This window comes from Cornus florida, unplaced genomic scaffold (assembly GCF_030987335.1).
Source record: "Cornus florida cultivar Cherokee Brave unplaced genomic scaffold, ASM3098733v1 CherokeeBrave_3.0.0_Hap2_Chr11, whole genome shotgun sequence".
Classification (NCBI taxonomy): domain Eukaryota; kingdom Viridiplantae; phylum Streptophyta; class Magnoliopsida; order Cornales; family Cornaceae; genus Cornus; species Cornus florida.
The window spans coordinates 52048888-52075406 of NW_026775581.1; the positions used below are offsets into that span (position 1 = coordinate 52048888).

The window sequence follows — 26519 nt, forward strand, 5'->3', positions numbered from 1 at the left end:
GGTGTTTCATAAATCTAAAAGCTACTATTAAGTATTGTAGCGTAGTAATATTTATTTATCTTTTAAAGTAAAAAGTTGAAAGTTCGAACTCACATGGGATAGGAGTACAGGTGTGTGAGTATTTAATCTATAACTTGACTAAGCTCATAAATCTTGACTAAGCTCATAAATCTTAGGACCATGTAATATTGACTAAGCTTATAAATCTTAGGACCATGTAATAATTTCTCGTTAACCTGTCCACATATATATATATATATATATATATATATATATATATATAATGAATTAATTAATTAGAGGTGCGACTCCAATTAGCACTCTTCCTTAATCTTATATGCACAAAGCCCTCTCTATTATGGGACAAGAATCTATGACCAAACAATAGATTCGAACAGAGTGAGTGAACACAGGACTGTCCTTTTTGGGTGTGTGTGTATATATATATATATAATACATTAATTAATTAGGGGGTGTGGCTGTGCAAGACGCATGTGCGGCTGCAATTAGCACTCCTACTCAATCTTATATGTGCAAAACCTTTCTATCCAGATTTGGTGTGGGGGGAAGAATCTATGACCGAACAATGGATCCGGACAGAGTGAGTGAACCCAGGCCCGTTGGGCCGGTGTGTAAGGCTCCCCAACTCCCTTTATAAACTCCCGGAAGTAAAGCCTGGTCGGCTCGCTCCATAATCCCAGCCAGATTCACCGGTCAACATCTGTGATCTCTCGTCTCCTTCAAGCTGCTTGCACAATTCATCCCTCAACCATCTCTGTTTGGGAGGGAAGTATTATTTGTCTATATATATAGTCTAATATGGAAATTTAAATTTTTTTTATTTTCAAAACACTTGGTACAATAAATTTTTTCTAACCTATTTTTCAAAATAGAATTATTTTTTTCAAATTTATGGCGCTGTTACGCATCTCTCGCGCTTGTCGTAGGTTTCAAACCTCTCATCTCTCTGTTTCTCTCACTCAATCCCTCTTCCACTCCAACCCTAACCCCAGCCCTAATCAATGTTTAAGCTTGTTTCATAACTCTCCAACCAATCCACTCAAACAATCAGACCGACGATGCATTTCCAATCTTGTTGAAGCGTTCAGATTCAGGGACTTCAATTCAATCAGACTGGTTCAGAGCGCCGGCATTTCAACGTCGCATGGTATAGCGGAGGAGGAGGAGAAGAAGAATGGGGACCATGAGGGCGATCGCAGAGGTCCGAAGAGTGAATTGTCCTGGATTGAGTTGTATCTGCCCAAGCAAGCTCAGCCCTATGCACGCCTTGCTCGGTTGGATAAGCCGATCGGTACATGGCTACTTGTCTGGCCCTGTATGTGGTAAGATTTTCAATTTTCCTTTATCATTTCCTCTTTCCAAGTTCTTTTTTAAAATTATGGTTTGTTATGTTTTTCTGTTGTTCAAATATTTTCAAACACACATATGTAAATGCATGTGTACTTTGAGAAGAATTCAAATTGGGTTAATATTAATCAGTGAGTTGAAATTGTCCTATGTCATATAAAATGAAGAAATTACCTGCTATATATATGTATATGCATATTTGGTTTAATATGGTGACTGGTTCTGTAACATTTTATGTTCAATATTCTAAATTGAATTCATAGTGGGGATTTTGATGTCTAACTGCTTGAAAAGTTTAGAGATGGCGTGTAGGATGATATACTTTTCAGTTTTACTTGCCTGAGATGCATATTTATTGCCTTAGGTCGATTACTTTGGCAGCATCCCCTGGGAGCCTTCCTGATATTAAGATGTTGATGTTGTTCGGTTGTGGGGCTGTGCTCTTAAGAGGTGCTGGATGTACTGTTAATGATCTCCTTGACCAGGATATTGATACAAAGGTATTTTTAAGCTTCTTGCTTTGTTGGGAAATACAAGTTACTTTTCTTTCTACTAGGGAAATGCATTGTTTATTTGGTTGTATTTAGTATAATGCTCTTGTGAGTGGTTGTTAAGGTATAATTGTAATAATCCTCAATTCTTGATTGATAACTTTGAAGTATGGAAAAAATAAAGATGTATTCTTGACAAAAAGAATTAAGAGCATTTGTTCTTTTTCTCATCGTTATGGAAGGTCTGACTAGATTAATGAGAAAAGCGGAAGATTTGGGTTACATTAGGGGGTTCAGAGTTGGCAGAGATGTTGATCATCAGATCCAGATTTCTCATCTTTTATTTGCTGATGATACTTTGGTATTTTGTGATGCTGATATTTCTCAACTCAGATATCTGAGGTGCACTCTTGCTTGCTTCCAAGCAGTTTCTGGGCTTAAGATTAATGTCGGAAAGAGTGTGCTTGTTCCAGTGGGGGATGTTCCAGATATTTCCTCCTTAGCTGTTGTTTTAGGGTGCGGAGTTGGTTCTTTTCCTCTTCCTTATTTAGGGTTGCCTTTGTGAGTTTCTTCTACTCTGGTTGGGAATTGGGATTCAGCGATTAATAGATATGAGAAAAGATTAGCAGGATGGAAAAAGCAGTATCTATCTAAGGGTGGGAAAGTCACACTTATAAAGAGTACTCTTTCATCCCTTCCTACCTATTTTTTATCTTTGTTTCAAATTCCATGTTCTGTTGCTAATAGAATTGAAAAAATTCAGAGGGATTTTCTGTGGGGTGGAAGGAGAGAGGAGTTTAAGTATCATCTTGTTAATTGGGATCAAGTTTGCCAACCATTGAGATTCGGAGGGTTAGGCATTCGAAAAATTGTTCCTTTTAATCGTGCTCTCTTAGGAAAGTGGTTATGGCGATTTGGAAGGGAACGACATCGTCAGTGGAGAAGAGTTGTCTCGTGTCGTTTTGATGAGGGGAGTGGGGGTTGGTCATCTCTTCCAGTCACTATTACGGGAGGCGTTGGTTTGTGGAAATTTATTCGGAAAGGATGGGATGTTTTCTCTACTCTTATTAGATTCAAAGTTCGTAATGGCAGGTATGTTCGTTTTTGGGAGGATCTTTGGTGTGGCGACCAGTTGCTTTCACACTCATTTCCTAGGCTTTATAGCATTGCAACTAATAAGCATGTTTCGTGATTGATTGTTATCATCTTGATAACAATGGAGTTACGTGGGATGTGCGGTTTAGGCGGTCTTTTCAGGATTGGGAAATGGAGGAAGTCTCTGCTTTTTTGGATATTTTGTATAGGCAGAAGGATATTGGCAGAGGGTGTGATGATATTTTGTGGGTTCCTTTGGCTCATGGTCGGTATAATGTCCGCTCTATGTTTATTCATTTATCCAATTTCGTTGGTTCCGAGTTTCCTTGGAAGTCTGTGTGGTGCTCTAAAGCCCCTCTTCGAATCGCGTTCTTCGTTTGGACAGCTACATTGGGGAAGATTTTGACTTTGGACAATTTGAGAAAGAGAGGCAACATCATTGTTAATTGGTGTTGTTTATGCAAAGATGATAGTGAATCCGTGGATCACATTCTTTTGCATTGTCCTGTGGCGTTTGGTTGTTAGAGTTTTATTTTCAGCATTTTCGGCATTTTTTGGGTAATGCCTAAGCACTCCTCTCAATTGATTAACGCTTGGAAAAGTTGTCCTGTTAAGAAACAAGCTCGTGCTTATTGGAAGATTGTTCCTCATTGTGTCTGGTGGTGTTTGTGGCGTGAGAGAAATAACAGATCCTTTGAAGGAAAAGAATCGTCCTTAGCTAATTTAAAAATTCATATTCTTCGTTCTTTATTCTTTTATGTTAAAGGAAGTACATGCTCCTCGATTGATGATTTCTTTGATCTCTTGGATTCTATTGGTTCTTAGATCTTTTCTCTTGTATTAGGGATGCGTTCCCCTTTTGAACGTTTTTCTAATATATTTTTACTTATAAAAATAAAAAAATAAAAAAATAACAAAACGTTTACATTATATGTTCTTTGTCAAGTATGAAAAATGGAGGTTCGATTTTGAGAGTAGTTCTTTGTTGCAAATAAATTGGGAGGTTTGGCGCTCCCCTTTTGAGCATCCCTTATGTTGTGTTTGGTAGGAAGGAAGGAAGAGGTGTGGAGAGAAAATAGGAACGAACGAACTTTCTTTGTTCGATAGAGATGATACAAGGAAAGAAAGGAGAATAGGAACGATGACCCATCCTTCCTCCTTTACAAATTTTCTGTAACGACCGAACCCGGGAGTCCGAATCACTAACCGAACCCGAGGTCATCCGAGGGCAAAACGGTCATTCATTGACATTAGGTTCTTTAATAGGTCTATTTCACTCCATTAGATTCTCATTAGTTCCTTACTAGGTCTATTACACCATCAAATTCTCATTAGTTATCTACTAGGTCTATTACACCATCAAATTCTCATTAGTCATTTAATACCACCATAATAACATTCCTAGAAATAGTGATTGTGATCATTGTGATCGCTAAGCACCTGTCCCAACTCACGTAGAATTCAATTATACATCGTCAACACATCATTATACACGAAATAGTGATTAAACATCCTATTACAACCATGCTAGAATCATTGTATAAGTTGTTGTCCTAAAAGAATAATTAAGTGACCAACGCCGTCTTATCATGTATGATTACATCATTAAACTTCATATCATTCCAAAACTTGTACTATTGCCCAAGTGTAAATGTAATTATCGTCTTCATCATTTACATACCCAAAATATTCTAAAGTGATTCAAAAAAATAAGATTACAATTCTAGGCCTTTTGAGACCTTAGTTACAATGCTTTTCTACAAAAATAATGAATCGTGTCACATTACAAAACAATCTTCTTTAAAGTAAGCATTGCTATGAAATTTACAAAAATAGTAAGGTCTTCTCCTACGTCTTAGTTTGTGGAGGTACATTATCCATTACTTCTTTGCCGTTACTTGAAAAATATTAAGGAAAGGGGTGAGCACGAAAGCTCAATAGGAGATGCTTAAGGCATCAACTTTGGACTCTCTTGAGTCAACAACCAAAGAACGGGAATAAAAGATAACTGGGATCATGCTTGGGGATACAACCACATGCCTAACCATAATAGCGTCCATTTCACAATGCCAAGATTTAAAAGCATGAACAAAGCAATGAGATGCATTCCTCTCTCCAATCCCGGCCTTAAACCGACACAACTCACACCGAAAACCGCTAATTGACTTTACCGAGGCGATATTGCTTAACTATCCTTGGCTTCAAATCTGACAACCATCTGGGGTCTAGTTAATGCAATATTACACTTCCAAATCCGGCACACACTCCCTCTAGGTCAAATTAGCACCGGATTCGTGAAATCCGGTTCCTTTCTAAAATCATTTCACAATTCTTGAAATTTATTCCCCACAACCACTCCAATATCATGCCGTGCAATGAGTATAGAAGTGAAGTCTACAATTTAAACCACCCTTTCATGAATCATTTAAACATGTTATTTCATCTAGCTAACTCATGCATTTATCATATGCATTCCAACATAACTATGGTAAACAAATTGGAAGTATATGTTATCTACTCAACATTGGCATACTTGGCAACTTAGGAAATCAATTCAACATACATTTAATCAACACTAGCCATCATAGCTACACAAGTAATTATAAAGTGGAAATCTCTACACACAAATAGGCAAGTTGGCACACCATTACACAAACCATCATCATATTTAAGCATAGTTTACTCATCTAAGTGCACAACTAACATTTCTACTCAAAGATTTCCATTTAGAACATGCTTAACAAGAAATCAAGGCAAGAGAAGTCATGAAAAGGCAAAGTTTAATACATTAAACATTCCCACCTCAATCAAATCTCACTCTAAAGGTCTCAAATATGGGCTTGAAACATTCAAGTATATAGATATATAGAGAGAAAGAGAAAGTTAGAGAGAGAAAAGGGGTGGCCGAAAAATGAGAGGGGGAAGATGGAGTCTTGCACTCTTGCAAATGTAAGGCCTCATTTGTGGTCCAAACCAATCGTGTGGTCCCCACCCCTTGAAGCCAAAGTTACAATTTTGTCCATTAGGAGCCATTAGTCTCCCCACCTTCCCCCCCCCCCCCCCCCCCCCCAAAAAAAAAAAAATACACACACACACACACACACATGTATATAAAACCACGTGACAATTCCTAAAATAAATCTTTAAGAAAAACCGGGAAAGATTCTCGAGCACAAAGTCGGTCCCGACTCCAAAATTTCTAAGATTGATCCCGTAAATTCTAGTATGCTCAAAATAATTTAAAATGCATTCCCAAAACTCCCAAACTCATGAAAATGTCCTGATCGACCCTCGGGACCTACGTGGCATACAAAACGAGATATGGAAACTAAATAAAAGAAATAAAAAATATATATATCGAAAAATCCGGAAAAATCCGGGACGTTACATTTTCATCCGCCCAAAAATTGGCAGAAGAAAGGAGGGAAGACAAGTTGACTATTATTGAAGTTTTAAATTAAATACTATCCTAAATTATATAAGTTTTAAATTATAGTACTATCCTCTATATATTACAATATTATAAATATTATTGGATATAATGGTAAAAACAATTAAAACTTTCTCTTTCTTTCTCTCTTAACGAACATAGTAAATTATGAGATTAATCTCTTCTCTTCTATCCAACCAAACAAAAAGAAGGAAATACCCAATCTCTTCCGTAGGGATGTCTCATCCATCACTTCTTCTCTCCCTTCCATCCAATTTTTTTCTTTCCTACCAAACATAGCATTAATGAAAATTATTTATTGAAACAAAAAAAAAAAAAAAAAAAAAAAGAAAGAAAAAAAAAATGGGTGGTTTGGTTTGGTCTTGGTCAAGTCCTTATAATACCCTTGGATTGAAGAACTAACAATGTGCAGAGGGCTTTGGCTTATATGTGGCTATTGGCATTGGACGACATTGTTGCTCTGTTAATATGAATTTTATTATTTTTAATTTTATTTCTTTTTTCCAATAATTAGGCGATATTTTTTGGGGTAACTGACTCACGCTCTCAATCTGCTTGTATCAAACATATTCTGTTTGATAGTATAGCGAATTTAGATAGTATTAAAATTTTCTGGGAATTACAAAATATGAGAATGTAAGATTGAGCCTTCAGAGTAGCCACTTTGTGCAAAAATAATATTGAAACACTCCGTATAGGTGGGACATCTTCTGCGTATTGCTTAAATCTTCTGTCTATAACTAGTTCTTGTTGCGTTTTCCCACTGGACAAAACTGTAAAGGAAGAAATCATTGAGAACTGAGAGTATCACTAACCTAGAATTTTATGCGTCTCAATGCGAAATGCATCTGTATCTTGATTTCTGCTTATTTGCTGACATTCTTCATCTTATTTTACCAGTTACTGTGTCACACTATTGGCTTCCATATATATTTGATCTATGACCTCATACCTCATCAGCCACCTCAAAAATGCACTAGTGCCACTAATTTTCATATATCCTCAACAAGGTGAACTAGACTCCGAAAATATAAGCCAGCTCATATGTAGAATTAAAAAAAAGAGCTTTAAGATAACCTTTTCTTCTATATATATATATATATACATGATTAAGGCATACAAATCTGTACCTAGATAAACAACAAAACAAATGCTCAACACAAATGCATATATATATATATATGCATTTGTGTTGAGCATTTGTTTTGTTGTTTATCTAGGTACAGATTTGTATGCCTTAATCATGTAGTGAATGACCTTATGTCTTCTATAACTCTCTCTATAACTTCAGCTTGTAGATTTCTCCACGTGTATAAAATGCACGTTTATGGAAATTTTTGCTAGGTTTTGACTAGGTTTAGTTTTAATTTTGTTCTTTTGAAAGGCTGAAGAAAAATGTAATCATTTTGAAGACAAGAGATCCTACTGTTGTTGCTCATGAGAGTATCATCATTTTACTTATCTATGTTAACCAACAATTTTTTTTTCTTAGTTGGTACTCTCACACACATGCCTCCATTGAGGCTCGAACCCCTAACCTCCCTTTGGGAAGTAGGGTCTGGTACCGCTAGGGCACGTTGCTTTTATTAAAAACTTGACATTTGTTTCGTCCTTGTGACTGTTCCCTCCCCTGCCCCTGCCCCTGCCCCTGCCCCTCCCCCTCCCCCTTGGTCAACCAAAAGTGAAAAAAATAAATTATGGAAAAAAGGGAAAAGAATAAATAAATAAAAAACTGGTCTCATCAAACCATTTTGTTGTTCTACACATGAGGGGAGCGAATGACAAGGGAAATAAGTATAATCAGTAAATTTAAATTGATTGAGTCTTCTGATTGTTGGTTTGACTCCAATTGCTTGCCACATGGGTACCATATGGTCAGCCATTCACCATGTCATGACTTGACTTGTCACTTTAAGAATTACAAAGGGGTTGGGTTTTGATGGGAGGCCATGGGATACTGCCGCTAATCTTGCATTGAAGCAGGTATATTAGGGCAACCACAGGTGGTCTATCTCCCTTGTACCATGGGAGAGCCAAACATTAACTCGTGGGTTCATACCTGTGGACAGAGTTGGACAGGGGTTAAAGAACACGTCTCTTTTTTAGAATGACAATCCATTTTACACGTCCCCATCTTTTTTGTTATATTTTTAATGTGTTTACATTATATATATGGCCTAATCCATAAACCCCACCCATCTTATGAACAACGAGACCACTCGCCTTACTCTACAGGCAAAGTTTATTCACTCTCTCGGTTCTCCTCTCCTTTTCTCATCTTCCTCTGACCGCTTTCATTGGGTTATCCTGACGTGACGTGGACGAACCTAAATACATTTTGGCAAATTTACTAGAGAGGATTTGATAGTGACATTTTCTTTTCACCATTTTGTTTGTTAGATTCCCTACTCAAATCACATTCCATGACCAGGATTCGAGTAAAAAATGGATGCGGTATAATTTTTATTTATTTATTTATTTTTTATAAATAGATGCAGTATAACTTTGTCTTTCGTGAATTGTGAGTTTAGGAAGACCAAGGTGACATTAAGGCAAAAGGGAGAACAAATTTTGGTTTTTATAACACTGAAATTGTGGATAGTAGATCCTGCTCACTTTAGGTTAAATTCTCATTATAGTATTAAGTGGCACCTTTCGTTAAAAATGGCATATTCATGTACAGATTCTGTCAGCTTATTTCAAATGAATGGCAAATATAAAGTAAAGTTCTGTTTACATGCTAACATGTCTAAAGAATGTCAGGCGATGGTGATAATTGTTTCAATTTCTCAGACCACAGAGTGGTAATATGCAGCATAAGTCCATGACTATTCATGGATGTGACCTTTTCCTTGGATATCTCATCAAAGACTGTTCTTTGTTCTTGTATAATGGTTGTGGAATTGAAGTGCCTCTTGTTTACCCCCTTGTACGCTTAGTGGGTCTATCATATTCTTTCATGACATGGAGCATGACAACCGTGTCTTGAATTCTTAGTTCTATGAAATGGCTCCACGTCAACTATTGATTCACAACCCATTGCTCAATATCAACCAAGACTTTCCTGCTCAACATCTTCATGTAATTGCGGCCCACATGGCGTTGGTTTGGTTCACAGTGTGAGTATGCACAGGTGTCATTACTTGTTAGCCTCAAGCCCTCCCTTAGTACTTTGTTTTCAGTAGTTAACTTGCTTCTCACACCATGTGTGCCCATTCTTGCTCGTCTACCCATCAATGCCTTATGATTGCCTGGTCTTCAAAGCCCACTTGTCCACTACTTCACTACACTACCACAATCAATGCGCACACAACTGCTAATAAGGTGCATGACTATGATAAACTTATATGGAATATCACCACATGTTCATATTAGCACCATTTTAAATATGATCTTTTTTACTGGATGCTTTTTTGTCTTATTTCCTGTGTTATTATTTTTGAATTTTTTTTTTCATAGTGCAGGTAGAACGTACCAGGATGAGACCAGTTGCTAGTGGTGATCTGACAACATTTCAAGGGCTTTGTTTTCTTGGATTTCAATTACTTTTGGGCCTTGGGATTCTTCTTCAACTGAATAACTATAGGTTTGTGTCGTTTTTCTACTTTTCCTTTTCCCAGTGCTCGTGGGAATTCTACAATGAGCAACTTATGAGAATTACAGTAAATTCACGAGACATTAAGGCATTAGGATATGTTTTAAGTTTTAGAATGCAGTGCATGTGTTTTTATCTACATACTGAAACTTTTTATTTAATAAGCTTTGTTATAGGATAAACATAACCCTTAAGACATTATGCTTGATTTTGGTGGAATTATCATCTCAGAGTGCTTGCAAACATTAAAGGTGCATCTGCGTGACCACACTTGTGTCCATTGGCTGTACACACTATGGATGCTCTATTATCTTGGTCGTGCACTTTACCCAATGATTGTTTCCTATGTAATCGTTGCTGTATTAGGCGTTTCACAACAAAACGACACAAAATGTAGCAACAACAAACAACCCCTAATAAAATCATTGATTGCTATTTACTAGCATTAGAACATCAAATTTAAATTAAATATGATATCATAGTTTTATAGGATCTCTATTTATATTTTTCTAGATAATTGTTAGTGTAAGGTTTTTTCCGCTCCATATATAAGCAGTGGCATAAAATAGTTATCAAGAACTAAACAAAAGAAAGACTAGCATAAGGTATTTACTGGAAATAATGGTAGATTTTGATGTAATTGTTGTTAGTTAGTATGCAGTACAAGTTGGACACTATTGGCAGTTTGGGATTGGGGAGAGTGGCCTAGCAGTATCAGCCTCTTTTTTTTTTTTTTTTGATAAGTAAAAATATATTAAAAAAACGTTCAAAAAGGGAACGCGTCCCTAATACACAAAAACGAAAGAGCAAAAGCCAAACCTAAGGACCAACAGAGTCCAATAGAACAAAAAAGTCATCGATCGAGGAGCAAGCGCTGCCTCTGACATAATAGAAAAGAGAGTGTAGGATAAAAGACTTAAGGTTTGCAAAAGACGATTCCTTCCCTTCAAAGTTTCTGTTATTTCTCTCTCTCCAAATACATCACCAAACACAATGTGGGGCGACCCTCCAAAAATCACGAGCATGACCAGAAACAGGGCATCTTCTCCAAGCATTAATTAATTGGAAAGAGTGCTTAGGCATTACCCACTGAACGCCAAAAATACTGAATATGAGATTCCAGCAATCAAATGCAACAAGACAATGCATAAGAAGATGGTCCACAGACTCACCATCATTTTTACAAAGACAACACCAATTAACAATGGTATTACCTCTCTTACGCAGATTATCCAATGTTAGAATTTTTCCCCAAGTAGCAGTCCAAACAAAGAAGGCAACTCTAAGAGGAGCTTTAGAGCACCAAATTCACTTCCAAGGGAAATCATATCCAATAAAATTAGACAAACACAAGAACATGGATCGAACTTCGAATCTACCATGAAAAGAGGGAGTCCACAAAATATCATCACAACCTCTGTCAACATCCTTCTGTCTATACAAGAGGTCCAAAAAGACGCAAACTTCAGCTATCTCCCAATCCTGAAAGGAACGCCTAAAACGCACATCCCACGTAACTCCACTGTTATCAAGATGATAACAGTCAATTACATAAGCATGCTTATTCTCGGCGATGCTAAAGAGACGAGGAAAAGAAAGAGACAACAACTGATCACCACACCATAAGTCTTCCCAAAATCTAACATACATACCATTACGAACCTTGAACCGAATATGGGTGGAAAACACATCCCAACCTTTCCTAATGAACTTCCAAACGCCAACGCCCCCGGTAATAGAAACAGAACGAGAGGACCAACCTCCACTCTCTTCCCCAAAACGACACGAGATAACTCTTCTCCATTGTCGATGACGTTCTTTACCGAATCTCCATAACCACTTCCCTAATAAGGCTCTATTGAAAGGGACTAACTTCCGGATACCTAAACCGCCAAACTTCAACGGTTTGCAAACCTGCTCCCAATTAACAAGATGATACTTAAACTCCTCTCCTTTTCCACCCCAAAGAAAGTCTCTCTGAATTTTTTCAATTCGTTCAGCAACAGAACACGGGATCTGAAATAGAGATAAGAAATATGTGGGAAGGGACGAGAGGGTGCTCTTAATAAGAGTGACCTTCCCCCCTTTCAAAAGATACTGTTTTTTCCACCCCGCCAATCTTTTTTCATACCTGTTAATCACCGGATCCCAAGTCCCCACTATCCTGGAGGAGATTCCCAAAGGTAAGCCTAGATAAGGGAGTGGAAAGGCACCCACTCCGCATCCAAGAACAGCAGTTAAAGTGGAAATATTAGAGACCTCCCCCACTGGGACAAGCACACTTTTTCCAACATTAATCTTAAGACCAGACACTGTTTGGAAGCATGTAAGAATGCACTTCAAATACCTGAGTTGGGAAACATCAGCATCACAGAAAACCAGGTATCATCTGTAAACAACAAATGGGATATCTCAATCTGGTTAGCAACATCTCTGCCAACAATGAACCCCCTTATGTAACCCAGATTCTCTGCCTTTTTCATTAATTTACTCAATCCCTCCATGACAATAAGAAAAAGAAAAGACGACAAAGGATCTCCTTGTCTCAAACCACGCGAACTCGGAAAAAAACCAGTTGGTGAGCCGTTCACAAGCACAGAGAACATAACAGATGAGATGCAAGATTCAATCCATTTTATCCATCGATCTCCGAACCCCATTCTCTGAAGCAAATAAAGAAGAAATTTCCAATTCACGTGATCATAAGCTTTCTCGATATCCAGTTTGCATAAAACACCAGGACCTTCACTCTTCAACCTGGAATCGACACATTCTCCTGCAATAAGAACAGAATCTAAAATCTGTCTACCACCAACAAAAGCATTTTGTGACTCTGAGATGATTCCATCCAAAACATTCCGCATTCTAAGAACAAGGACCTTGGCAATAAGCTTATACATACACCCCACTAAACTGATTGGCCCGAAAGTCCTTAATGTCAGAGGCGTTGCTCTTCTTAGCCTCTTACTTCCCAAAGGGAGGTCAGGGGTTCAAGTCTCAGAAGAGACATGTGTATATGAGTACCAACTAGAAAAAAAAAAAAGATAAATTTGTTTTTCCTATATCACGATTTTTGACAATACTATCTTTTTTACCACTAGAGAGAATTTCTATAATTTTGTCCATTTGGTAGAGTGCTTTCAACAAGTGTTGGCATAAGTCTACATCTCGAATAAAAGCTTTTACATAACGTCAGTGTGTTTTTTTAATTATTATTATTTTATTTTGCTCCAATTATGAATATCTGATGAAATGCTCTAGTTTTCCGAGTAACTTGAGGCCTTTAGAGTTTTGGAACATGCAATGATAAAGAGTAGAATTTGGAATCTAAAAGTGTTCCCAAAGGTGAATTTTTGCTTGGATTGTTGTGTTGGAATATTAATGTCAATAAACTCCTTTCAAAATAGAAGACCTAATGCTTAATGTTCCCAAATATTATCATCATTTGTAAAAGTGGGAAACGGCTGATCAACTATTTTCCCTGGAGTTCTTTTTTCTCTGTTGAGAAGAATCTTTGGTATGGTTGCCTTGAGTTGGGCAGTTTCTCTCAGTTTATTTTAAGGGTCCGTTTGAATAAGTTGGAGGGAAAAGAAAAGATAAGATAACATTAAATATGGGCGGAAAACAAACGAAAGGAAATCATAGTATAATCCCTTTATGTGTTTGGATAAGTAAGGAGGGAAAATATAGGGAAAAAAAAAAAAGTTAACTGATGCTCATGTTTGAGGAGAGAAAAGAAAGTAAATTATCTCAACAAATTTACCATCATGCTCTTCTGTATTTAAAGTATAATATTAAGGTAGGTTATTATTTTCCCACCACCGTTATATCCTGTAAAGCTATATAATAGGAAATGCATGTTCCTCGATTGATGATTTCTTTGATCTCTTGGATTCTTTTGGTCCTTAGATCTTTTTTCTCCTTGTATTAGGGACGCGTTCGCCTTTTGAACGTTTTTCTAATATATTTTTACTTATCAAAAAAAAAAAAAAAAAAATATCCTATAAAGCTATATATGTTTACAAACTAATATTTTCACCGGAAAAGCATCCATTATATTTATATGGATAATATTCAATTAACATATTAAAAAGTATATATTTTTTAGTGTTGTAAACCATAAGAGTGAATTTTCGATAATACCTTTTTTTTAGGTAGCTAGGGTTTGAACGAAATTAGGGAGGAGGAACATACAAGAATGCTTTAGGATTGAGATGTAATTTGATTTTTGTTCTTCATCAGTAAAAGTGTAACGTCGGTATTATAAAAGTTTCATTTGACATTTTTCTCCTCTCCTTCCATTTCCTCACACTTTTGGGATATAAAATCTGTTTACTGGGTTTAAGCTATCCATCAAAATCCTTCCTTTTCCTTCCACAAATTTAAACCCAACACGACATAGAGCTGCCCTCCATTTCCTTTCCTTTCTTTTCCTTCCAACTTCCTCAATCCAAAATGGGGGCTTAGATCGATTCAATTCCTTGGCAAGAATGAAAAAGGATATGGAAGTGTCTTTTTTGCTGGGGTTTTATGGGTGATGAGGACAAGAGGAACGCAAGAATGTTGATGTTAAGGATTTGCAGGAGAAAGTTAGGTTCTTGTTTTGTCTTTAGGTCTTAGTTTTCTGAAGAAGTTTGTATCCCTTGTTTGTCAATCCAAAATGATTGGATGGTGGTCTCTTCTTTGAGGACTCATAAGTCAGCCATCCTGAACTTTTGTGCTGTCAAGCTTGATTTCAATGGGTTTAGTCTGGGTGACATGGGAGGCTTTTTTTAGAGACCATAAAGGAAATACTTTTTCACCTTACACTAAGCCTGTGGTTGACAAGATTATTACAATGAATTGAAGGACTCGATGAAGCAAATATTTTGGTGGCTGGCAACTTCTGGTGCAAGATGATTTTTGAAGTTATTATGTGGTGGGCGAGAGATAAAGATGGAGGCTACTAAAATGTGCACATTTCATTTGGAAAATTAGTGTCTGAGACTCTGGGTAACCTCTTTTGTCATGATTTTCTATTAGATCCTCAATTGGGGGAATAAAGAGGCCAATTTTGTTTTGTTTTCTTTGTGCGTGTGTGTGTGTGTGTTTTTTTTTTTGGGGGGGGAAGGGGCAGAAGAAATTCACCAACTGTTCCTGGCTGAGTATATTTCTCTTTGGGGAGTCTTTGAGGTGGGATTGAGTATTTCTTCCTCTTTCTTTTGAAATGACTTGAATACAATTAACAAAGAAAACAAGAAAAATGATACCGCTAATAATATGAGTGAATGCATTTTAGTTAATAACAACAATGATGATATAAGGGTAAACTGCAAAAAAAAACCCTTAAACTATCATCTTTTTACTTATTACCCCTCATATAGTTTAATTTTGCAAGAAATCCATTGACTTTCACAAAAGCTCACAAATTTTTCCTGATGGCCATTAAAAACTTTAATTTTTCTGTTTGCAGTTTCCTTTATAACAATAACAATAATGTGTGCAGAGACAACCATGATGGCATGTCACTTTTAGTTTGTAGTTATGGCGTAATCAACTTTGACGATGTATATCATGCTTTCTAGGTGATTAGTAAAATGTTTAATTAACCATAAGAATAACGATTAACACAATGAAAAACTTAATCGAATGGGTGAGCCGTTCGGCTCCCCCATTCGGTTGAGTTCTTCGATTTTATATCATGGCTCTAACCATAAGTACTTTCCAACAGTCGCATTTTAGGGGCTTCATCCTTGCTGCTGGTTTTTTCTTATCCCCTGATGAAGAGGGTGACATTTTGGGTAATGATTTTTGTACTGATCTCGGCTAATATTGTATTATTCTGTATCTTGATAAAAGTTCTATGAAAACTGATTAATATATTTGTTAACTGATTCTGTGTTGGTGCAGCCTCAAGCCTACTTAGGTTTAACATTTAACTGGGGAGCTTTACTGGGATGGGCTGCGGTAAAAGGAAGTCTTGATCCTGTTGTTGTGCTCCCATTGTATCTTTCTGGAGTGTTTTGGACGCTTGTGTATGATACAATATATGCACATCAGGTAGAAATATTTATGTCCAAAATGTATAAACATTTGCATTGTTGGCCAGCTGCTGTATAACTTCATACTCTATAACTTCTTACGACCAAGTACCTCACTCCTAAACACTTAGCAATGTCAAAAATCCATGATTTAAACTCTCTCATACGCACACCCACACACTCTTCTCTTCCAAGAAAGCTTATAGAGATTTTTTTTCCTCTTATTTCCTTTTTTGTCAGAAACAAATTTTAAGCAGCTTTAAAACTTTATATCACAAGCACATATACAATGACAAATTTGGGTAAAATATACATATGCAGGGATGCATATGCTTTCTTTTTCTTTTCCCGTCATTTTATCTCAGATATTCAGAGAGTTTAGGAGGTTCTCCTTGTAACCTATTGGTCATTTTCCTTTTATGAAACCAGCATACTGGATTTACCTGTTCTATATTCGTAGCTTTTATGTTAATTGCTCCTCCGTCCCAAAATAAGTGTAAAATTACAGAAGTGATATATATATATATATATATATATAAAGGGAAGTGCAAAATCATATCTATTTATTATTATTAAAATGACTCACTAAAACGAAGAAATTAAATTATCTTTTCTTGTGCTCAAACATCTTATCCCTACTTTTAGCACAAGAAGTGTAGCCCAAGTAATGACCCTAGGAAGAGAGAGGTAGGGGGTGGTTCTTATGGCAAACAGTGTTAGTAGTTTTTTCGATTATTGTTGAATACAAGGGACCACAGGCATAAACAATAATAATAACAGTAATGGAGTTAAAGGATAAAGAACTTCACACTACAATATGTTACGAGGTTTGGATCTCTGTCCTACGTCCTCGTCTCAAGCTTTCGCCTAAGGATATCCCAAATCACTGGGGTGGACAGTGCTCTGCTTTCCTTCTCTATGTCCAGAAGTTTGGGCCTATCTTTGTGGTGAAGAGCAAAATTGTTACGCCTCTCAGACAAAGGCTGAGAGTTAGCCTATCTCCTTTCACACAAAGGCTGAAACTGAGCCTATCTCCTTTCACACAAAGGCTGCAAGTAAGCCTATCTCCTCTCACACCAAGGCTGAGAGTTAGCCTATCTCCTTCACATAAATGCTGGAAGTAAGCCTGTAATCTCTCTCACACAAAAGCCAAGAGTAAGCCTTGGGTGTACAATGGAGTATCTCTCACAAGATAGATTTGTACAAGTTTATGCCCAAAATCCTAGATTTAAGATTGAATACTCAGTTGATAGCTCAATCTAAGATGAATGTCTATGATAAACGGTGAATGATGATCAAGAAGCTCAAGAGTGTTGCCTCTGTATTTTCATACATCTATGCTCATCCAAGGCCACATATATATAGTCTTCTTTAAAAAATAGAGCTGTTGAAAGCATTTAATGCTTGAAGAGATAACTGAACTAGCCGTTTGAATTTAGAGTTTGAATACAACCAGTTGACTTGCTTGTGAAGCAGATGACTAGGCTAGATAGCTCAGTTGATTCAAATAGATGGGTCAATTTAGTCGTATGTCCTTTAGAGTGTTAAAACTCTTTGGACTGTCCAGGTTGATTGATCCAAGGAAATCAGTTTACTGACATTTGAATCATCAGTAAGGCCCAACTCTCTAGAGTGAATAAGTTGACTGAGTAGATCAATTTCACAAGGAGAGTTCAAAGGATAGCATGAGTCGACTCTAGCTTTCAAGGCAATCAACCGAATCAACCTGTTTCTGAAATTTTGACATTGTAAGTATATAGGCTCAATTCCAACAAACTTAGGAGTTAGGACTTTGACAGATTGAATCAATAGAATTTCAAGTATTGAGTACTTTTGGGTAGCGGAAGCTAGATAAATAAAATTCTCACACTGAGAATAATATAATAACAGAGCAAAGCTCTAAAGAGATACATAAATAAATTTTCTTTAATTCATTTGATTCAAGATGCCCCAACAATACAAAGGTGAGTCCCTATTTATAGCCTCAACCGAACTTGCTCACCAAGTTAGAGAATGCAACTTGCATTCATATTTATAATTATGCGGACCCCACAATAGTAACGACAATGCATGAGGTGGCCATTAAGTATTTAATAAGTGGACCCCGTAAATATTCTCACATGTCACGTTGCTCACCAAGCTAGAGAATGCAACTTGCATTCATATTCATAATGATGCAGACCCTACAATAATAATGGCAATGCATGAGGTGGCCATTAAGCATTTAATAAGCGGGCGCAATAAATATTCTCACATATTCTCTCACATGTCATTATTGCACCTTTTTTTTTTACCCAAATATATATTACCCGCAATCCCCCAATATCTCTCGCCACCTGTTGACTCTCTGCTTGTGACAGATTATTGCGTGCATTTAATGTGTAAAATTCCTTTGAAAGTCATTAACAAATCGATTCCCTTGCTCGCAATTCTGGTACTGGTGGTACAACATTTGTTTATAGTATGGTGGTAGGAATTTGGATCTCAGCAATTGCTTCATCTTGTTCCACATTCGGACAAGCTGCTTTCCATGTCTTATGCGGTTGCACTATGTTTGCTCCCACCTGGGAGAAGTACCTCCCTTAAGCTAGCTTGCTTCTCTTCGGGTATATCCATATACTCGAAAAAGTGCTCAACATTAATGATCCAATCAAGGAAACCTTCAATATGAAGATGTCCATTGACACTGCGTAGATCAATTTTCATCCAAAAATCACGAGTTTCCGGATCTCTATTTTTCCTATCAGGCATAGCTCGATCATGCCGATCCGTCTCGAGTCCTCTATACTCCTTATCACTCAAATACTCCGCATGGACTAGAGGCCCAAGTGGAGTACAGGAAGGTTACCCCTATTCGGTTGGCCGCGAGGAACATCTCCGACATGAACCCGAGCAAGATCACGATCCTGGTTGTCTCCAACCCTAAGCCCAACAATTGCAAGTTGGATCTCCTACAGCATATGTTCTTGAGCATGTATGGCTACCCAAAGGGCCTACACTCCGCGCTCTTCGTCACAAAAGTGGTTGCTACCATTATCATCATTTGCCATCAGATAAGGGTAAATCAAGGCTCTGATACCAACTCAGGTAGCGGAAGCTAGATAAATGAAATTTTCATAGTGAGAATATAATAACAACATAGCAAAGCTCTAAAGAGATATACAACTGGTTTATCTCTAAAGAGATACAAAGCTGGTTTATCTTTAGAGCTTTGCTTTGTTGTTACGTGAGAATTTTATTTATCTAGCTTCCCCTACGTCAGTTAATTCTTCTTGACTTTGGCTTGAATAGTCTGGATTCTTTCAACCATATTCTCTGCTGCAATGCTCAATCCTGGAATTTTGGGTAGCAGTACCAAATCTAAGGCATGCCTTGGGGCTTTAGTATAGACAAATCTCAAACAACATTTTTCTAGTGGATCAATTATACATGCTATTGAAAGCAAATTCAATCTGTAGGACATCCATGATTTAATATATATAATATATAAATAGGTAAAAAAAAAATGTGCAATGATGACATGTGAGAGAATAAGTGAGAATAACGGGGCCCACTTATTAAATGCTTAACAGCCACCGCATGCATTGCCATTATTATTGTGGGGTCCGCATCATTATGAATATGAATGTAAGTTGCATTTTCTAACTTGGTGAGCAAGGTGACATGTGTGAGAATATTTACGGAGCTCACTTATTAATGCTTAATGGCCATTTCATGCATTGCCATTATTATTGTGGGGTCCGCACCATTATGAATATGAATGTAAGTTGCATTCTCTAACTTGGTGAGCAAATTCAATTGAGGCTATAAATAGGTACTCACCTTTGTATTGTTGGGGCATCTTAAGTCAAATGAATTAAAGAAAAACCAGTTGTGTATCTCTTAAGAGCATTGCTCTGTTTTTATTATAATCTCAGTGTGAGAATTTTATTTATCTAACTTCCGCTATGTCAACTTTCAAGGTGACTGATGATATTTGAAGGGTATTCCAGGTTGGAGATTGTCCCATAGTCAATTAAGGCTTTTCAAGATCTGAAACAAATGAGTTCAAAGCCTTATTTTAAACCAAGAGACCAAATCAAATGATATGTATTGAGTGTGTGGTCCTGGTTTATGTTTCCAACATTTGAGTTCTTCCAAAGCTTACAAAAGCTTGAACTAACTCAATCTGAGCAAAGGCCTTATGAAGTATAAGAATGAAATTCATGGCCAATTTGCTTATGATCAAAGGACTCGTGATGGATATGAATTTTAATGCATGGTCCTAGATTTGAGCTCCAACTAAAGTTATTCTAAAATAACTTTACAATAAAGTCTAGCTCTCACCGATACTATCTACCCCAAATCTTCAATGATTTCATCTTTCAACTTTTGGGTTGATGTCCATTCTTTAATTTTGATGTCTTTGAGCTTTAATGTATGATCTTTTAGTTTTGGATCCCTTTTTGGCTTTGCCATAGCACTCCTGAGTTTTATGCAAGTATAACCTGTTAGCACAACTCAAATAGACTAATCCAACACTTCCAATGATTTATTATCATCAAAATGTTTCGATTGCCCTTGGTTAAAACCTTTAGGTCCACAAGAAGCATTCACATATTCAAGAAATATGGTTCCCTTAGCAATATACTAAAAAAATCCTAATGGAAGTCTCTTCCCTCTTGTCCTTCCAACTGTTTACCTTTATCGATCATCCACTTTTTACCCAATCCTCTCTATTTTCCTTCATCAAACTGTTGGTATCATCCAACTCTTTGAGCAAAGGAACTCTCACATCGTGATAACTAGGTTACCTCATGTAAACTAGGTGGTTTTGTGCCAGGACCATATTGTCTAATAGTTCAACCACGATAGAAGAGCTATCATAACTAAGAGTATTGAACGAGATCGCTGCATCATACAAGATCATTGTAATTGGTGTGAAACAATAATCTGATGGTAATAAAAAGTACAAGCAAAGAAAACATTAACAAGTTTCTACTTAAGTCAGAAGTGCCCCTTTTTGCATATGGAATAGGGTGAGCGCCTTACCAAAAATGGCTTGCCTAGGCAGTTGCTTGGTGCGAGACTTGCGCATTGATGTGCCTAGCGCCTCTTTGGTGCCTAAGCGTGCTTTTAACGACTATGGGCTAAATACTTGGAGAGGATTTGATTCATGCTTGGAGAGGTTGTCGTGTTAGAAGGGATGTACGCGATTTTTGGAGAATTGTCTCACATTGTGTATGGTGATGCATCTGGAAGGAGAGAAATAGTAGAATGTTCGAAGGGAAGGAGGCGTCTACGGCTACGCTGAAACTTTACATTCTTCGTTCTCTTTTCAATTACGTGAAGAGGAGTTCTTGCTCCTCTTCTGATGATTTAATTATTTTCTTGGATTCTTTGGGGCCTTAGCCCTAGTTCCACGCTTGTTTAAGGGACGCGTTCCCCTCTTGAACTCCTTTTTATTTTATTATTACTTATAAATAAATAAATAAAAACCGACTATGGGCTAAATATTGACTCTGCAGTGATTGAAAATTCATTTGTTTATCTTATAGTTGTTCTCACTAAAGTCCATCATCGCCAGTTACATGCCTAGGTTCTGAAAAGTTCATGACTCTTCTGGCACTGCCTCAACCTACTATAGGCAAAACCCTTTTAAATCAGGCAAACATAAAATCCCAAGGCATGCAATTTTAGTAGTTACTGGTTTAGCACAAGTTTGTCTTTTCTTAATTATTCAGTTACATATATTTACATCTTTTTTATTTTTTATAAACCGTCTTAGGCTTCTTTGTATTCCTTGAGAGCGCTCCCCTCTTGAGTGCCTTTAATGAAATCTTACTTATCAAAAAAAATAAAAAAATCTTTTTTTATTTTTATTTTTTAATGCCTCTTAATTGATAATACTGCAATATGTCATGTTGTCTAATACTTAAGTTTTTGAATTTGATGTTTATGCTTATGCAATATATATGTATATATTATTATATGTATCTGAGTTGATTTCAAACCACCACCCCCCCCCCCCCCCCCCCCCCCCCTTGTGTGGTGCACAAAAAAATATGTGATATAGGCTCGGGTGAAAGTCTAGGATTTTTTTTCCTTTTTTTTTTTTTTTGTTTTTTTGTTTTTTTTTGGTGTTGGGTAGGTGAAAAAACACTCAATACCCAATTGACAACTGGTAGAAAGAGCTTTCTTGTTGTTAAAGAGGTTGATTACCATTTATCCAGGATAAAGAAGATGACCTGAAAGTGGGTGTCAAGTCTACAGCCTTGAGGTTTGGGGATTCAACAAAGGAGTGGGTTACAGGGTTTGGAATAGCGTGCATCAGTAGCCTTGCCCTTAGTGGATTCAACGCTGATATTGGTATTATTAGCATTTTCTTTTCTTGTTTGCTTATTTTTTTTAACTATATTATGCGTACAATAACAACTCTTCTCTCTCTTTCTCTTTCCCATTTTTTTCCCTGGTGTAGGGTGGCCATATTATACATTTTTGGCAGCTGCATCTGGTCAATTAGCATGGCAGATTTGGACTGTTGATTTATCATGTCGGGCTGATTGCAATAGAAAGTGCGTATTTTTAGAGAAAATTGTGTAAAGCCTTGTTGAGTTCAGTTGAAGTTGAATATGTTTGTTTTTATTATTATTATTTTGGTAATTATACATTTGGTTCAAAATATTGTTGTGGGGTCCCTGGCATACAATATTAACTTTTATATGGAATTACAGTTCTGAAAACTGTTATAAATCTAACTCATATATGATGTCTAGTACACATATGCAAAGAAAGCAGGATTTCTTGGATTTTATTATTTAAATTGATGCACCATTGTTTTTTATCCATTTAGTGGAATTGTGACCTAGAAAGTTACCTAAAAATAAGATCATAACTTTTAGATTCTCATTGAGGGATTACCCCCAACTCTACTCAATATTTGTTCTGATTATCTTCATTTTACTACTCACCATCTAAGATATATATAAATGTATATATGTGTCTACCCATGCACGTGTACTGCGTACACATACCCTTTGTATTTTTTTTTTGGTTCCCTTCACTTTGTTCTTCAAATGGTTGTGTCTGAGTCGTGTTAACTATATATATCTGATTCTGTGGCTGTTTTTTTGGTCATCCTGTAGATCTTATGTTTTTCCAATTGCTCTGCTATTTCTAGCATGTAGATATTAATTTTGATGTGATAACCATAAAAAGAAAAATTATTGAAAGCCTTGAACTCAATATGGAGTAATTATGCCTGAGCATAATTTGGAATCAATGTGCTTTAGATTTTGTTCAGAAACTTGCCACCAGATAAATTTCGAAAATAGAACTTTGGATTACTAGAATATACTTAACAGTCTTAATGGGCATGTTACCATGTCCACAGCTCTATTATTTCAATTCTGGTTCGTATTTCCTTGTTTCGTTTCTTTTTCCTTGATTGCCCTATAAAGTTGCTTTTCAATGTAATTGATGGACTTTATTTATGAGAGAGAGAGCATAAGTTTCTTGATTCCTTCAATATTTCCATATTTCACGAGGATGCAATTGCAACAGCTGCCCTTGAGATTCAGCCTCCTGTCCTTGTACCCCACCAAGGTTCAATGGGCTTCCAAATGATGAAAAATCTAATAAATTGAGAGGGGGTGTCTTCTTTTTCATTGATAAGTAGGAGCAGTGCTGTGTGTGTGTTTTTCCATTGTTGGCCTTTATACACCACCACTGCCATCAAGGATCAATGGGCTGTTATTCCAACAAAATAAAGGGTTATAAGATGGTGTTATGATTGGTCTTGTGCATTATTCTTTACTTTTGATTTTCTGTGAACACTATAAAGAATTTATGTTTTATGCATTGAATACCAACTATTTTTTTGCTTTTGCCCCTTTCTGAATATGATAAGTACTGACTTGCTTGTCCCTTTTCTCTTTCTTGTGCTAGATTTGTGTCCAATAAGTGGTTTGGTGCTATTATATTTAGCGGTATTCTACTTGGAAGACTATCATCGTAGCGGTATGGTTACTTTTTGAAAGAGAGATTCTTGTAAACTCTATCTGCATTTTAGTTTCGACTCTTGGGGTACTCTTGACTATTATTGTACTTGTCATAATGTGATATATTTTGGCTTGCTGAAGCTTAGATGCTTTATTGAGGATTGCATGTTCAATTTGCAGGGAAAGAAGGATGCAAAATCAGATGAATAGCAGGAGGGTTTTAGTAAGTTAGATACTTTATATTGTGATTATGCAACTTCTTATCTTTTTTACTTTGGGGAATCTATAAATACTTTATTGAAGAATCTTTATCCAGATTTTCCGTTAGTTGGAGAGGTGCTGCGTGTCGAAATACATTGTAGTTTTTTTTTTTTTTTTGGGGGGGGGGGGGGGGGGGGGGGGGTTTTGGGAACATCTTCCCCTCCTTCACTATTATACCTTGCATCTTATAGAGACCTTCCAGCGAGATGGCTGCCCAACGTCCACCTTCTATGAAAATCAGAACCTCATTCATCAATTACCATTATCAATGCCATTCCCACCAATCTTTTTTTTTTTTTTGATGACTCAGGAACTCCCCCACGCAGGGCCCCTTAGGGACCCACCGTGGGGTACAAACCTGGGAGGGTGGAGCCCTGCCCAAGGACACCTCCGGGTGAGTCCGGGAACGCAGAGGCTAGGAGTCGAACCCGGGCCTCGGATGTGGAAGCCCAAGCTCTAACCATCACTACTACGCCCCCGGGGGCATTCCCACCAATTTTTATACATAAGTATTCCACATATATAGTAAAATCAATCTCTCAACTCCTCTCTCTATCTCTATCTATATGTAAGTACATATTTTTTTCCTTTTAAAAAAAAAAAAAAAATACATTCGTACATGTTTGTACAACTTCAGATCTTAACATATGAACAATCAAAGATCCAATCAGATCTGGTAAAATCAATTTCTCCACACACACACACACACACTCTCTCTCTCTCTATAAGTATATATATATATATATATATATATATATATATATATTTGTACAACTTCATCTCTTTCGATTATCATCATAGTTGTAACAGAATAAAGGGCCATTTTATTTGTGTCTGTGCGTGAGATAGAATAATTCTTTTTGTAATTTAATTCAGCCAAATCAGTGTGCAAATTCTAGGGTTTCTTTCCTCTTGATTATTTTGTGCAAAGTTAGGGCTTTATTTCAGGAAGAGTGAGACACGCGTGAGATCTTGAGTTAGGGTTTGCAAAGGCAATACAACCCCCCCACCACCAACACACACACACACACACATCTTAAAGGAAAGCTATGTATTCTTTCTTTTTCCTTTCCTTATTTCTTCCTCTTTTTTTTTTTTTTTTTTTTTTTTTTTTTTTTGTAGAAAAAAAAGAGAAAAACTTGTTTTTAAATATCGTATTTCTGGTTTTTTATTTATTTTAAATATTATTTATGTTATAGGTGGAGATTCCAAACAAGGAAATGAGCTATTGAGAAACAATAGCGGTAATGAAAATTATCATCATTGTTGTTTCTGTTGACTGAGTGATGTTATCCATATGTGTGAATTTTCTGTTTTGTTAGATATAAAATGGGACTTAACAAGTTTAAATTCTTTAATTTCAGGTGTCTGCTTAATTCAGCAGGAGGACCTGAATTGCCGGATTTGATTTATGTTGTTACAGCAAATAATTGGGACATGGCAATGCGCTTTGGGACAAAACTAAATGTCATTTTTTGTTTGATATTGGAAGTCAATTCTGTTCAATTTGGAGGTTCAGTATCTATAGAGTAATTTGGCTTGCAGTTAGGTGCAGTTTTGTTGAGATCATTATTCTCAATTTTGTTGTATGCTAATTTTTTCATTGGGAGAGAAATGTATTGGGCTGGTTCGACTACAGTTGTGTAAATCACTGTTGTACTTTTTCTGTGTTTGAATTAGATGGAAGTAATTGTATTCTACAATTTTCTTGGTTTATGTTAACTTTTTTTATTACACAGGAGTGGTTTTGCCCTAAGTCGCACAATTCTTCTTAACGGGTGCCGCTTTAATGCTCCGCGTGCGATTTTGCCACTTTCGTGCTCTGCTTCCGCTCTCGCTCCTATTCTGTGAGGCTTAGGTTTTGACTGAGTTATGAATGAGACGACAATTGCTTCTATGAGAATTTTGCAGCTGCTGTAGAATGAGGTTGCATATCTGTATCAGTATACAATTTGAGTGTACCGAAATAAGATTGGTACAGACTATAGACGTCATTTGTGTTGGAATAATAATTCTCCATCATTTTAGAGTTTTTGTGTTTTTTTTTTTTTTTGGGTTACTTCACTTATTAAGATTATGGAATGAGGCATAAAGAGGTTTGCCTAGTCGCTAATTATATGCATACAAATATAAGTCTATATTTCAAATGTCCTCCCAAAAATCATTTCAAAGGGACTCTTTCCCTAGTGGGCGTATCATAACTTAAATTGTGAGCTTGTCTGTTAATTTGTGGGCTGTTCAGATCCTTTAACTTATTTT

General features: G+C 36.7%; 1 protein-coding gene across 3 annotated transcripts; it reads left to right on the forward strand.

Annotated features, from left to right (window-relative positions):
• The first annotated feature begins 472 nt into the window (after positions 1-472).
• LOC132282793 (4-hydroxybenzoate polyprenyltransferase, mitochondrial) lies at positions 473-26421 on the forward strand. Of its 3 annotated transcripts, XR_009471855.1 has the most exons (11): positions 473-1343; positions 1733-1868; positions 9870-9991; positions 15711-15780; positions 15890-16039; positions 22233-22368; positions 22478-22574; positions 23947-24018; positions 24180-24222; positions 25460-25504; positions 25625-25996. XR_009471855.1 is itself a non-coding variant. In XM_059784582.1 (10 exons), exons 1-8 carry the CDS (start codon positions 913-915, stop codon positions 24014-24016), a joined length of 1212 nt encoding a protein of 403 aa, XP_059640565.1. In that variant the 5' UTR covers positions 473-912; the 3' UTR covers positions 24017-24018; positions 24180-24222; positions 26000-26421. The 3 variants fall into 3 exon arrangements, 2 of the variants coding, with proteins under 2 accessions (XP_059640565.1, XP_059640564.1); XM_059784582.1 differs by lacking the exons at positions 25460-25504; positions 25625-25996 and adding an exon at positions 26000-26421; XM_059784581.1 differs by lacking the exon at positions 25460-25504.
• Positions 26422-26519: the final 98 nt, after the last annotated feature.